This window comes from Capra hircus, unplaced genomic scaffold, assembly GCF_001704415.2.
Source record: "Capra hircus breed San Clemente unplaced genomic scaffold, ASM170441v1, whole genome shotgun sequence".
Classification (NCBI taxonomy): domain Eukaryota; kingdom Metazoa; phylum Chordata; class Mammalia; order Artiodactyla; family Bovidae; genus Capra; species Capra hircus.
In genome coordinates, this window is record NW_017213228.1 from 1 (window position 1) to 15,811 (window position 15,811).

Here is a 15,811-nt window from a genome sequence, read left to right on the forward strand (position 1 = left end):
TGATCGATTGGTTATTAGTAGCATATTGTTTAGCTTCCACATGTTGTGCCTTTTTGCAGTTTTTCTTTTTGTAGTTGATTCCCTCCAGCATTGGCCAGAAAGATACAATGATTTCAGCTTTCTTAAATTTACCAAGCTTGTTTTGTGGCCTAGCATGTGATCTCTCCTAAGAGTGTTTCATGTTACTTGAAAAGAATGTGTATTGTGCTGTTTGGGGATGGACTGTTTTTATATATGTTAAGTCCATCTGGTGTAATAGATCATTTAAGACCAGCATTTTGCTTAGATTTTCTGTCTGATCTGTCCATTTATATAAAGTGGGGTGTTAAAGTCCCTTCCTATCATTGTGTTACTTATATTTTCTCCTTTACATGTTAGTACTTGCTTTATATATTTAGGTGCTCCTATATTGAGAGCACAATTTATATTTACCATCATTATATCTTCTTGGATTGATCCCTTGATCATTATATAATGCCCATCTCTTGTAAGTCTTTAAACTCTATTTTGTCTGATATAAGTATTGCTACGCAGGTTTGTTTTGATTTCCATTTCCATGGAATAACTTTTTCCATCCACTCACTTTCAGTCTATGTGTATCTTTTAGATCAGAAGTGAATCTCCTGTAGGCAGCATATATACAGGTGTTATTTTTATATCCCGCTCATATATCCATCCATTTTATATCCACTCTATGTCTTTTGAGCATTTAGTCCACTTAATTACTTAAATGTATGTCTTTATCACCAATTTTGTTATTTGAGGTTGTTTTAATAGGTCTTTTTTGTTCCTTCTTTTGTTCTCTTGTGATTAGATGGCTATCTTTCATGTTATGTTTGAATTCCTTTTTATTTTGTAACTACTACAGTTTTGGTTTATGTGAAGTTTATATATAACAAACTATATATATTTATACATACACACACAAAACATTATTGTTTTAAGTTGCTGATCTAATTTCAAATGCACTTAACAACCCTGCATTTGTATTGTCCTCCACTTATGAGTACTGTTTTTGACAACATGTTTTACTGTATCTAATTGTTTTGTGTATTCTTTAACTGCTTGTTGTGATATATCATGTCCGACTCTGTGTGACCCCATAGATGGCAGCCCACCAGGCTCCTGTCCCTGGGATTCTCCAGGCAAGAACGCTGGAGTGGGTTGTCATTTCCTTCTCCAATGCATGAAAGTGAAAGGGAAGTCCCTCAGTCATGTCCGACTCTTTGTGACTCCATTGGCTACAGCCTACCAGGCTCCTCCTTCCATGGGATTTTCCAGGCAAGAGTACTGGAGTGGGTTGCCATTGCCTTCTCCTATTCTTTAACTGCTTGTTGTGATATACAGATGATTTTTTTACCTTCTTTGAACCTTCTTTCTAGCTTTGTATGTGGTTGATTTTCTACCTTTAGTGTTTATTTGCAAGGGCTCCTGTTTTTTTATATCTTTTTGGTAGATTATTTCCTTTTTCAGTAGGAATGCTCTTTTTGCCTGAAATTCTATTCTGATATTGATATTGCTGAATCAGCTGTCTTTCAGACTTCTGCTTTTAGTAACATGTCTCAGTTCAGTTCAGTTCAGTTGCTCAGTCATGTCCAACTCTTTGCCCCTTTTAAATGTCTACCTCTCAGTGATACGGGTTCTGGCTTGCATCTCTTTCATCAAACCCAACCTGAGAGTCTCCAGCTGAGCAAGTGGAATTTGATTATATTGGATATGATTACTGCTACAGATAAATTAATTCCTATCATATTCCTTTGTGTTTTCTTGGCTTAAAAAAAATCTTACCCTGATTTATTAACCATTAAATGTCCTGGGTGTTCATTGGAAGGACTGATGCTGAAGCTGAAACTCCAATACTTTGGCCACCTCATGTGAAGAGTTGACTCATTGGAAAATACCCTGATGCTGGGAGGGATTAGGGGCAGGAGAAGAAAGGGATGACAGAGGATGAGATGGCTGGATGGCATCACCGATTCGATGGACCTGAGTTTGAGTGACGCTGGGTGTTGGTGATGGACAGGGAGGCCTGGCGTGCTGGAATTCATGGGGGTGGCAGAGTCGGACACAACTGAGTGACTGAACTGATCTGAAAATGTTTTTATTCCTTTTTTTTCTTGTATTGATATAGATGAAAGTTATATTTCTATTCTTTTAGTAGTTACCTTTAAAATTTAACATGAATACCCTACTAGAGTCTATCAGTATCTCAGTTTTCTTTCCTCTGTTGCAAGGGCTTTCCCTTTCATATCATCTAGTATATCAGCTACACCGTGTTTGTAAAGGGAACCAATCCTCAAAAAAAGTCTATCATGACAGAAATAAAAAACCCAATACTTGCAAACATACAAAATATATTTTACTATTGTCTCCTTAACATTGCTTCTTAAATAAACTTAGCTCAGTGTCCTCTTTGTTGGAGTAGACTTTTTAATAGTTTCCAACAAGGACTGAAGAAAAGTAAATGTCTCATAGCTATTGTTTATCTAAACATTTATTTTGCCAGTAGTCTTGAATGATGATTTGGCTATGCAGAATTCTAATCTGAAAATCTAATCAATTTCCCTTATCACTTTCAAAGTAGTATTTCTCATGAGATGGCTGTTGTTCTGGCTGTCCTAATTTTGTAATTAATCTTTTAAATTTGGTAGCTTAAATTTTTTTCCCTTCCGCTATGTTTATATCTGGGTATGTTTTATTTCCTGAAGTGGGTTCAGTCTGAAGGCTCAGAATGTTTTGATTGTGTAAAGGCTCTCTGCTCTTCTTTGTTGTTTTGCATTGTTTGGGGGAGAGGTAGTGTAGCATGCAAACTCTTAGTTGCAGCCATGTGGGATCTAGTTCCCAGACCAGGAATCAAACCCAGGTCCCCTGCATTGGGAGCACAGAGTCTTAGCCATTGGACCAGACCACCAGGGAAGTCCCTTTCTGCTCTTTGAATTTTCTTATCCCATTCAATATATTCAAGCTTATTCCTGTGTTTCTTTAATTTCCTGGCTATATTTTCTGTTTCTCTGTGCTTCATATTCAGTCTCAGTTCAGTTCAGTCACTTAGTCGTGTCTAACTCTTTGCGACCCCATGGAGTGCAGTACTCCAGGCTTTCCCTGTCCATCACCAACTCCTAGAGCTTGCTCAAACTCATGTCCATTGAGTCAGTGATGTCATCCAACCATCTCATCCTCTGTCGTTCCCTTCTCCTCCTGCCTTCAATCTTTCCCAGCATCAGGGTCTTTTCCAATGAGTCAGTTCTTCGCATCAGTGGCCAAAGTACTTTTTTAACTTGTAGTTTTCTGTGATTAAATTCTTAACTACGAGAACTTTTTTGTTCTGTTAGGAATTCCATTTAGCTCTCCTTCACCTTTAATTTACCATTTTAGACACTGCCTTTCATATTCTGGAATAATCAGGAGTTCTGGGCAGGGGGTGGGGGTTATTAAGCCACTTGTTTTGCATCAGATTTAAGAAGTGCAAGCACATCTATGTTGGCGTCTGTCAAGTGCACAAAGCACTGTGGTTCATAAGGCCCTGGACTAGTTTTTTACATTTGTTTCTTGCACAAATTCAGGACTCAGATCAGTTATCTCCTCCTTGAAAGGGCCTCCCCAACTTCCCACTTCACCTACCCCTCCCCCAGATGACCCCTCTGTACCAGCTGCATTCCTCTCAGTTCAGTTCAATCACTCAGTCGTGTCTGACTCTTTGTGACCCCATGTACTGCAGCACGCCAAGCCTCCCTGTCCATCACCAACTCCTGGAACTTACAAATCAAACTCATGTCCATCGAGTCAGTGATGCCATCCAACCATCTCATCCTCTGTCATCCCCTTTTCCTTTTGCCGTCAACCTCTCCGAGCATCAGGGTCTTTTCCAATGAATCAGATCTTTGCATCAGGTGGCCAAAGTATTGGAGCTTCAGCTTCAGCATCAGTCCTTCCAATGAATATTCAGGACTGATTTCCTTTAGGATTGACTGATTTGATCACCTTGCAGTCCTCTCAAGAGTCTTCTCCAAAACCACAGTTCAAAAGCATCAATTCTTCAGCACTCAGCTTTCTTTATGGTCCAACTCTCAAATCCATACATGACTACTGGAAAAACCATAGCTTTGATTAGATGAACGTTTGTTGGCAAAGTAATGTCTCTGCTTTTTAATATGCTGTCTAGCTTGGTCATAGCTTTTCTTCAAAGAAGCAAGCATCTTTTAATTTCATGGCTGCAGTTACCATCTGCAGTGATTTTGGAGCCCCCCAAAATAGTCTGTCACTGTTTCCATTGTTTCCCCCATCTATTTGCCATGAAGTGATGGGACTAAATGCCATGATCTTCACTTTTTGAATGTTGAATTTTAAGCCAGCTTTTTCACTCTCCTCTTTCCCTTTCATCCAGAGGCTCTTTAGTTCCTCTTCACTTTCTGCCATTAAGGGTAGTGCCATCAGCATATCTGAAAAAAGCAAAAGTGAAGTTGCTCAGTCCTGTCTGACTCTTTGCAACCCCATGGACTGTAGCCTACAAGGCTCCTCCATCCATGGGATTTTCCAGGCAAGAGTACTGGAGTCAGTTGCCATTTCCTTCTCCAGGGGATCTTCCTGACTCAGGGATCAAACCCGGGTCTCCTGCATTGTAGGCAGATGCTTTACCATCTGAGCCACCAGGGAAGTCATATATCTGAGGTTATTGATATTTCTTCTGGCAATTTTGATTCCAGCTTGTGCTTCATCCAGCCTGGCATTTTGCATGATGTTCTCTGCATATAAGTTAAATAAACAGGGTGACAGTATACAGCCTGGATGTGCTCCTTTCCCAATTTGGAACCAGTCCGTTGTTCCATGTCCAGTTCTAACTGTTGCTTCTTGACCTGCACACAGATTTCTCAGGAGGCAGGAAAGATGGTCTGATATTCCCATCTCATTAAGAATTTTCCACAGTTTGCTGTGATCCACATAAAGGCTTTGGCATAGTCAATAAAGCAGAAGTAGCTATTTTCTGGAACTCTCTTGCTTTTCCTGTGATCCAGTGGATGTTGGCAATTTGATCTCTGATTCCTCTGCCTTTTCTAAATCCAGCTTGAACATCTGGAATTTCTAGGTTCATGTACTGTTGAAGCCTTGCTTGGGGAATTTTGAGCATTACTTTTGCTAGTGTGTGAGATGAATGCAATTGTGTGGTAGTTTGAACATGCTTTGCATGGCCTTTCTTTGGGATTGGAATGAAAACTGACCTTTTCTAGTCCTGTGGCCACTGCTGAGTTTTCCAAATTTGCTGGCATATTGAGTGCAGCACTTTCACAGCATCATCTTTTAGGATTTGAAATAACTCAGCTGGAATTCCATCACCTCCACCAGCTTTGTTCATAGTGATGCTTCCTAAGGCCCACTTGACTTTGCATTCCAGGATGTCTGGCTCTAGGTGAGTGAGCACACCATCGTGGTTATCTGCGTGATTATCATCTTTTTTGTATAGTTCTTCCATGTATTCTTGGCACCTCTTCTTAATATCCTCTGCTTCTGTTAGGTCCATAGCATTTCTGTCCTTTATTGAGCCCATCTTTGCATGAAATGTTCCCTTAGTATCTCTAATTTTCTTGAAGAAATCTCTGGAGATGGGAATGGCAAACCACTTCAGTATTCTGTCCTTGAGAACTGCATGAACAGTGTGAAAAGGCATTTGTCTAAGATGCTTTTAATCAGCTTACTTGTGTAAAGCTCACTTATTCAGGAGACTGGACTCCTATCTGAAAATACCTGGGTCATAGCTCAGTCCTTTGCTCTGTGGCCTCAGTAGTGAGATTAGGACACACTTGCTTTGTGTTCATACTGCAGCCTACACCCCTTCATCGACTGACTTCCTTATTATTGCCCTTGCAGACTTGTTTTCGTTGCAGGCCGGGAAGGCCACATGCTGAAAGTGCTGTCTTACATTAGCGTCAAGCGCCTCACTCCAGCTCCTGCCATCATGTTTCATGTAAGTATGAATTCTGCCATGAAAACACCCTCTTAAGGCAGAGAGTCCCCCAGTCTGGATGATAAAGTATAAACCTGATCACTAAGTTCAGTGATTTTCAAATGACCCAGGTTCCCCAGTCCTCGGGTATATAAAATAGTTCAAAACAATTAAAATAATTCACACCAATTTCTGCCTCTTGTTCTGAATTTATCTATGAAAGACACTGTTTGAGTTTTCCAAGCTTGTACCCTTTACATGTTCTACATGCACATTTGTGTGCTCTAGGTCCCTGGAAACAAACTGTACCAAACCCCACTAGCTTATGGGGAAGGAGAATACGGCATTTTACAAGGTGGCTAATGACAACAGCTTCTCATTGTGGCCCAATAATTTGTAAATCATGGGATGCTTGTGAATTAAAGGCCCTTTGACATTTTCTGATTGGAATTTCTCAGTGAGGGGTAGTCCTTGGTTATATGCAACTATTACGGGCAACTTTGGACCACCCACACCCTAGCTTGAGAGCCCCTGTTCTCTGTCAACTCCCTCTGGAGATGAGACAACAGACCCAGAATTACAGGAATTACAAGTCCAGGACAGTGCAGTAAATGCAGTCAATACCAGACCTAGACAGCCTGGGTTTTCTAGTGCAGGGTTCTTTCCTCCAATGAAAACTCTTTGCAGGAAAATTAATAATTAGGAAGCTGGTGCAATATACATTTTGTTTTTCTCCTGTTTAAAAGAGCCACCTATGTTCCAGGTTTCCATCCCACCTCAAAGAAAAGAGCTTCCACCAATCTTGATTCCAAATGTAATGGGATAAGCAGAAGTTTTCTTTCACATTACAGTGCTTATCTGCTGCTGCTTTTGTCTTTTGTGAAGTCATAAGGGTAATGTTTTCATGTACTGATGACCTAAGGATTCATTCTTCTTTCCTCTAGAGCATGATAGCGATCATTTACATCATCCCTGGTGACATCAACTCATTAGTCAATTACTTCAGTTTTGCTGCATGGCTGTTTTATGGTTTGACGATCACTGGACTCATTGTGATGAGGTTTACAAGGAAAGAGCTGAAAAGACCTATCAAGGTAGGTTTAGTTCCCCGAATGTCACAAGTGGCTTTGTTCTCCTGAAGTGAGCTAGACAGCGGTAACTAATTTATTTATTTAGATGTAACTATTTTGAGTTCTAGGAGCCTGCTTTCTATTTTCAACCTTTTCTCCTGAATGGCATACTTAAGAGCTGGAGTTTCCTTTTCATCTCATATTATGATCCAGTCAGCCATCTCATTAATTTATTAAAGTTATCAGCAATACCTGTGACCTAAGCAAAGGGAGATTTCCAGTTCTGGCAGTTCCAGGATCTCTCGAGCGTACACTTGTTGTCTACTGATGGGGACTTCTGACTCAGACCCAGACCTGTTCCTGTGCTTGCAGCCGCCTACAGTCCACCTCTGCAATCTGTCTGAGGCTCCTTCCCACCTGCCTCCATGGCTGGTGTGGGTCCATATACCAATGGGGAAGGAGAATGTATTGTGTTTTGCTTATGTTATGGGCTCTTTTTTTTTTATATTAAAACCTATGGTATATATTCTTTGGAGAAGGAAATGGCAACCCACTCTAGTATTCTTGCCTGAAGAATCCCATGGACAGAGGAGCCTGGTGGGCTACAGTCCATAGGGTCGCAAAGAGTTGGACACGACTGAAGTGACTTAGCACATACATTCTTATGATAACAAGCACAGATTTAAGAAAAAGGTAGGCAAAAAGAGGGCTTCAGAAACTATATAGCAAGAATAAAAATAGCGTCTTTAGCTTTGGAATTGTTTCATAAATCTGGTTAAAAGTCTTTCTGGAACGGTAGCTTGACTGTTACCCAATCGCTAAGGACAGCAGTGGCATAGAGTGGCCTGCTGGGATCAGGCAGCACCCCTCAATCAGGAAATCAAGCATGCAAAATCATGATGGTAGCACAGATTTGTAATCTGCACAAAACTGCTCAAACTGAAATGAAAAGGATTTGAGAAAAAATATGGAAGGAGGCAGGAAAGAAAATGAGAGAGATCAACATACGTGTAACTGGAGTCGCTGAGGAAGAAAATGGAAGTAATAGAATTCTTAAAAGCTGTGATTTAAGAAACCTTTCCTGAATTTGGAAGGAAAGGAGGAGAGGGGACCTTAAGAGGAGGCAGGGACTTGAATCAACACACTGAAAGTCATACAGTACAACTGAGATATCCTAACTAGAGTATAAATACATTCTGATAAAACTATGGAGTTTTTTCTGTTTTAATGCTTTGGGTATATCACATCCTCTTTCTTGTCCTCCTCCACCTCAATTCACTTAGAAAGAAAAGGAAATATACAGGCATCAGACTTCTCACCAGCTACACTTTATGCCATCAGACAGTAGGCAACTTATTTAAGATATTCAAGGAAGCGAAATGTTAAGTCAAATATTTTATATCTACTCGAACTGACCTTGAAGAATAAAGTTTCCAGTGAGAGAACTCAAAGCATACATTGTTATATGAAACCTTCCTTCCTTTGGAATCACTAAAGAATGAGCTTTAGAAACCAAAAAAGTCATGGGCATAAGGTGAATATATTTAAGAACCAACACTTAACGACAGGAGATAAGGATGGCAAAACAGTATGTAAATTATGAAGCACTGACAATATAACAAAAGTGGAAGAGAAAGCATAGGAAAGTATTCAAGGGAAGTGTGTCAGAGAAACTGCTTTAGGGCACCATTTGAAATTAGATGCTGGAGCGGGGAGAAGAAATCTTTAGCTTACTTCATTACTGCTTATTATGAACAATATCTTAAAAGGGGGAGACAAAGGTATTATATTATACCTATTTATAATGGTAATGCTCAGAAGAAAGGGGTTCCCTGGTGGCTCAGTTGATAAAGAATGCACCTGCAATGTGGGAGACCTGGGTTCGATCCCTGGGTTGAGAACTAAGAAAATTAGTATTTATAGATAAATATATCCAACACACACACACACCCATGAAACCACATCACGAAAGAATCTATACATGAAGACTCAAACAGGGAAACAAATCAGAGTATCTTCCTGGTTGACATTTTCTCAGTAGAATGCTTATTAGGGTTTTTTGTTGTTACTGTTTTTTTTTTGCTTATTAGTTTTTTAACATTCCCAAACTTTACAGAATCTATGAATCTCTTAATAGTCTTATGTCTGATAGTTATATGGGAAAAAATGAGTATTTAAATTTCCAAAACCCGCTACAGTATTTTTAATCCATGTGTGTGAAAAGTTTCAAATGACATTCCAAACCCGACGCAAGCGGCCATCACATGTAGGTGCACTGAAAAGTGTGGAAAAGCACGCATATCTCAGGCTTTGGGAAACATGTTATTGCATTAAAGGCAACCATTTACTAACAGTCATACCAATTGGTGCCCAGAAAATCATTTTTTTTAAAGCAGCTAACTTCTAGGTATAACACATTTGTTGCTGTGTAGTCACTAACTCGTGTCTGACTCTCTGCGGCCTCAGGGACTGCAGCCCGCCAGGCTTCTCCATCCATGGCATTTTCCAGGCAAGAATACTGGAATGAGCTGCCATTTCCTTCTCTCCAGGGGACCCTGCAGACCCAGGGACTGCACCCTTGTCTCCTGCATTGCAGGTGGATTCTTTACCACTGAGCCACCAGGGAAGTCCATAGCACGTGTTGGAGATATATATATATATATATATATGCATTTACTTCTTTTAGTTATATCTGAAAACTCTACTTAGAAGTTTAAGATTTCACCTGATACGTGGTAATTTCCCCCACTTTAACAATAAAGGAAGGAGCCTCTGGTGAGAGTCTTCCCACAGAATGTTACTCTTTAAAGGGCAAGAAAATGACAGTTAAGTAGAAGGTACTTTATATAGACATGTGAAATGATACGAAGACAAAACTTGCCAGCTGCATGAATAAACTGGCTTATTCAGCCTAAAGAGTTTAAATTGGCCATTAAAAGAAAAAAATAATTTTTAGGCAGGTTTACAAAGTGGTGAAAGATTAAAAGGATAGGCAAAGAAAAACGAAGCAAATGAAAATACATAGAAAACAGGGGCTGTGATCTTATCAGACAAGCACTCAGACCCAGAATACAAGACAAAGACCATTAAAGAGATAAGAGTTATGAAAACCTATTTACGACACGACGTAATTACTTTTATGAAACAAACTACAGGAAACACAAGGAGAAACAGACACACACAAACAGAAGACTTTAGAACATCTCCCTCAGAGCAGGATAGATCCAGGCACATCACTAGTAAAAGCGACTGAAGATCTAAAACAATGTAACAGGTAAAATTTTAGGGATTCCTGTCAAATTCTGAGTTCCCCAAATAGCAATCACACCTTTTCAAGTGAAAAGGGGACATGTCTGAATCTGTAATGCCACCAAGAAAAACTCTGATTAAAACATCAGACATGTTACAAAGTACATTCTCTGTCCATAATGCAATAAAACAGGAAATCGATTTTAAAAATTAACATATTTTTTGATCCAAATGGAGACAGGAAATGAAAGTACATAAATTCCTAAAAATAACAATAATGAAAACAAGACATCTATGATCAGTGCTTTAAGGAAGTTCCACTATATTACTTACATCAATAAAAATGAAAACAAATTAAATAGACAACTCAAAAAGCAAGAGAAGAATCAACCAAGAAAACCAAAAGAATGTAGAAGGAATCAATAAACCTCTTAAAGAAAGAACTTACGATTCTTAACTGGATTATTTTTTAGAATTTCACCATGAACTCAGATTCTGCTCGGGTAGTAAGCTGTATTTTCCTAGAAAACTGTCCATTTCATGTAGGTGCTTGAATTTATTTGTATACAGCTATACAAAATAGTTTATGATTAAAAAAAAAAAAATTCCTATGTTCTGGAGATTATTTCTCCATTTTTGTTTATCTGTGTATTTATGCTTTCTGTTTTGTTTTTTTTTTTTTAAGGTAAGCTACAGGTTGTTTACTGATTTTTCAACTTATTTTTATGGACTGTAACACTAATACTAAACGCTGCAAAGATAGCACAGAAAAATGACAGGCCAGTCTCACTTTTGAATATTGATAGAAAAATCATAAAGTAACTAAACAAATAGAATCCAATTATATTAAAAACATACCATGACTAAGTCAAGTCTGTGCAAGCGTGGCTGAAGATTAGAATGAACTGGATTTAATTCATGGGGGATATAATTCATCATATTAATATACCTACAGTGAATACCCCTATGATCACCTCCCACAGATGCCAAAAACCACCAGATAAAATTCAACATACATCACTGATAGAAACACAGATAAAAATGCATAATCTTTTCCTTGGTATGATCACACACACAAACACACCTATGGCAAAAAGCAACCTTAATTGATAAGCTTAACTGATAACCTTAATACTAGAGAGATCCCTGCTAGGTCTAAGACAAGAATGCCTTCCTTCTATTGATTTCTACTATCAGCTAACACTGTTCTGAAGATAGCAGCAAGGCAATTACGTAAGAGAAAGCCATTTGGAGCGTAAGGATTAGAGAAGAGTTTTTGAAAGTCTTTCTAAATTCAAAGAAAATAAAAGTGTACACCTGGAAAACCCAAAAAGATCAAAGAAAAAACTACAAGAAAATATAGTAAAGTAATATGACATAAAATTAAGACACTGAAATCAATAGCCTTTATTTATAAAAATGATGTCCAATGAAAAGAAAATGAAAGACAACACCTCATCTTCCCCCTACTCCATCTGAAACAAAAACCTAGCCATGAACTTCAATAAGAGGTTAGACTTCTCAGTGGAAAAGTAAAATTCTCCTGCAAGACAAAAAAAGTAACTTGAGCCAAATGGAAATTCATCATCTTCTTGGATAGGGAAACTCAGCATCCTTCATTTAGACATTTCATGTAACTATAATAAACACCATCTAATTTTTTCTCTGGAGTTAGACAAGCTGATTATACAGTTCATATTGAAGAACAAACTACTAATAGCAAGAATGGCCAGGGAAAACCTGGCCATTAAATATTAAAAATTAAAATATAGATTCTAAAATTTAAATATCCTAGTACTGATGTATGAAGAAAACATAAACTGGTTTATAATCCAAGAATGGAGAAAACCTTTCCAATGACTCAAAAATCAAGAAGTAATTTTTTAAAAAGGGGCAACTGTATCTCGTGGCCAAAATAAAAATGGCATGCATTCAAATAAAGCGAAGAAAATTGAAAGCACATATATATAATATTGGGGGGAAATATCTGCAATAATATCACACACACAAAAAGGGTAACAGCCCGCATTTAAAGAGTGCCTAAAATTGAGATGGGAGTTACTAACAACTGAAACGGACAAAAGATATAAATGGACACAAGTCAACAAAGTTCAATGAGAACAACGCATTGACACTTAAACATGAAACACATGGGCCCCAGCACACTCAGTTTTGTTCCTAACAAGAGACAGACGCCAGAATTCTAACGAGCTACCATTTCATGCTTGTAAGATGGGGCAGAAATCCCAGAGTCTGGCCACATCCCCATGGAGGTGGCCATGGGGAAGCAGCCTTCTCCAACACTGCTAGTGGAATTCAAATGATATGCCCGCTATGGATGGAAACCTGGCCATATCCAGCAAAATTACATATGGATTTACCTTGTGACCCAGTCATCCTGTTTTGAGGTAATCTATCCCAAAGTCTAGTCAAGGCTATGGGTTTTTTCCAGTGGTCATGTATGGACGTGAGAGCTGGACTGTGAAGAAAGCTGAACGCCAAAGAACTGATGCTTTTGAACTGTGGTGTTGGAGAAGACTCTTGAGAGTCCCTTGGACTGCAAGAAGATCCAACCAGTCCATCCTAAAGAAGATCAGTCCTGGGTGTTCATTGGAAGGACTGATGATAAAAGCTGAAACTCCAATACTTTGGCCACCTGATGCAAAGAGTTGACTCACTGGAAAAGACTCTGATGCTGGGAGGGATTGGGGGCAGGAGGAGAAGGGGACGACAGAGGATGAGATGGCTGGATAGCATCACCAACTCGATGGACATGAGTTTGAGTGAACTTTGGGAGTTGGTAAATGGACAGGGAGGCCTGGTATGCTGCGATTCATGGGGTTGCAAAGAGTCGGACAAGACTGAGGCGACTAAACTGAACTGAAGCGGATCCCAAAGTGAAGGTGACAGAAAATATGAAACACACCCCAAGGTCATTTATTCCAGCATTAACTGTAAAAGCGAAAGCCTCAACACAACCAAATGTCAATTAGTGGAAGACTAGCTGGATAAGTTTGGAACATCCACCAAATAGAGTGGTATGCAGTAATAAAATGGATAAGTAATTTTATACAGCACTGCTATCTCTGAAGTATATTAATGGAAAAAAACAAGATGTAACACTGTGTTTTATGCATTTACTGCGTTTTATGTAAGGGTAGTGGAAGATGAACAGGTGTATGCATGTTTGTGCACACACATGTGCTTATTTGCAAAAAGAAATAATGGGAGAATAAAGCAAACTCAAGAAAAAATTTATAATATCAAAAAATTAAACGCTGCAAAGGGAAAGAGCAAATCCCTGAAAACTCCAAACAAATGGAGATAAAAAAATATTACTCTATAAAAAGTAGATGACATAACACGCAGAGCAGAATTACCAGAACTGATACTAAAGTGCATGACTTTTAATTGCATTTCCCTTGTGGCTTTATACTCTTCTGTTAAAAAGAACTGCAAAAAAGTCTTAAACTTCATGCTACTTACAATGGTAGTACTGGTATAGGGCAGCCTGGCATGCTGCAGTCCACGGGGTTGCAAAGAGTCAGACACGACTGAGTAACTGAACTGAAATGAACTGGTATAGTTATTTTATTATAGACACACTGTAAGATAAAGAAAATAAATAATCATGTGAAAGCCATTACGAAGATTTCTGAAAAGAAGCATTAGGAAAGAAAATGCAAGTCTAGAGTAAACTAAGGAAAAAAGTGCAATCTTACATTTGAATCAAAACTATTACAATCATTTGTGCAATGTTTTTCCCCTTTGTGAAAAAAAATGATTTTTCTCTGTCCTGGTGAAAGAACATTGAATACCCCAACCACCCAGATGATGGTTTCTAAGTGTCCATTTCCTACTGAAAAGAAACAGCTCCCTGGAGAAATGGGTGCATCCAGATCTGCCTGGACTGGATGTCTCTTGAGCCCCCTGAATTCACTGATTGACTTCAGGGATTCCAAAGTGTGGCAGTCAGACCTTAAGTGCTTCCTGAGGTGATGAAAGGAAGTGCACCGCTCCACCACAAAAGCCTCCTGCCTCCAGGTCTAGCCCCCGGTTTTAACAAACAAGAGGGACAGAGGAGCACGTTATCAGCAGAGCTCAGAGAAGGCAATGGCACCCACTCCAGTACTTTTGCCCGGAAAATCCCACAGATGGAGGAGCCTGGAAGGCTGCAGTCCATGGGGTTGCTGAGGGTCGGACACGACTGAGCGACTTCACTTTCACTTTTCCCTTTCAAGCATTGGAGAAGGAAATGGCAACCCACTCCAGTGTTCTTGCCTGGAGAATCCCAGGGACAGGGAAGCCTGGTGGGCTGCCGTCTATGGGGTTGCACAGAGTCGGACACGACTGAAGCGACTTAGCAGATGAAGACAGTGTAGGACACACCATCTGATTCTGGCAACAAATTAATGGTGAGACAGAGCAAGGAGGGAACCAACAGGTTAAAATCCAAGTCCCTGTCGGTGAGAAATGCATGATGTGTACTTTACAGCTAAAAGTGACGTGAAGGCGTTTTCTTTATATTCTAGGGAAAAGGAAAGAACAAGTGAAATGAAGGTCGGCAATTTACTTACAAGCGATCAAAACTATGTTCTTCTTTCTCTATCAAGGGTATGAAAAATTTCACAAGGGAAACAAGTGCTCACGGCCGAGTCATGACTCCATGTTGTTCTGCCTGCAGGTGCCCATTTTCATCCCCATCTTGGTGACTCTCTTATCCGTTTTTGGTTTTGGCCCCAATCATCAGCGCACCTGCGTGGGAGTATCTCTACTGTGTGTTGTTTATGCTGAGCGGCCTTGTATTCTATTTCCTTTTTGTCCACTATAAGTTTGGATGGGCTCAGAAAATCTCAAGTAAGTATCAACCGGGGAACCGCTGTGCTATTAGTGAAGCAAGGCAAGCCTAACACCCCGCAGCCTCATCTGTCCCGATGCTACCAGGACTTTCTTGTCACAGGGTCTCACAGAGCTAACAAAATTTCATCTCCTCTTTTGGAGGACACGTGACCTGTTCCCCTCAGTGTGACACCCCTGGGGTCCATCTGTGGCCTCTATTATTTCCCAAGGACTTTGTTCCTTTCTTGAAAGAGCTCCCTCCTGCCTCTAACCTCTTTACGCTGATCTAAGCCTAAAGCTGAGGGGTTGCTGGTGCTCTGAGGTGAAAATGAAAGGAAAAGGTTAATAACTATCAGAAAACTGGCCACACTTGCCTATGCCTCTGAAAACGGACTTGCATTTGATTATACTGACAGAGAATCTAGCCAGGATAACTTACACCTAAAGGCCCCACCCAAATATGCCTTATTTCTCAGCTTTGAGTGTTAGCCAAGCTGTTTTCCAACAAAAACTGTTAAGTTAGAATTAAGGAAGTAAAGAGAATGAACCATCTGTATTTTAAAGGAGATGCTGACTAAGTGACTTCAGACTACATATTCAGCCTTGTCAGTGGTAAATAGTTAAATATACACATATAACTGAGTCATTCACATTTTTCCTATAAATGGTTTGGTGGCAGTGAAATATTTAGCAGATTCCTAATGCTTTAATGGGA

At 39.5% G+C, this 15,811-nt stretch overlaps 1 protein-coding gene across 1 annotated transcript; it reads left to right on the plus strand.

Annotated features, from left to right (window-relative positions):
* Positions 1-5,862: 5,862 nt before the first annotated feature.
* LOC108635292 (b(0,+)-type amino acid transporter 1-like) lies at positions 5,863-15,022 on the plus strand (the record flags this gene model as incomplete). Its single annotated transcript, XM_018045505.1, has 3 exons — positions 5,863-5,959; positions 6,883-7,032; positions 14,942-15,022. Coding segments are annotated over 3 exons (328 nt in total), but the record flags the coding sequence as incomplete, so codon positions are not given.
* Positions 15,023-15,811: the final 789 nt, after the last annotated feature.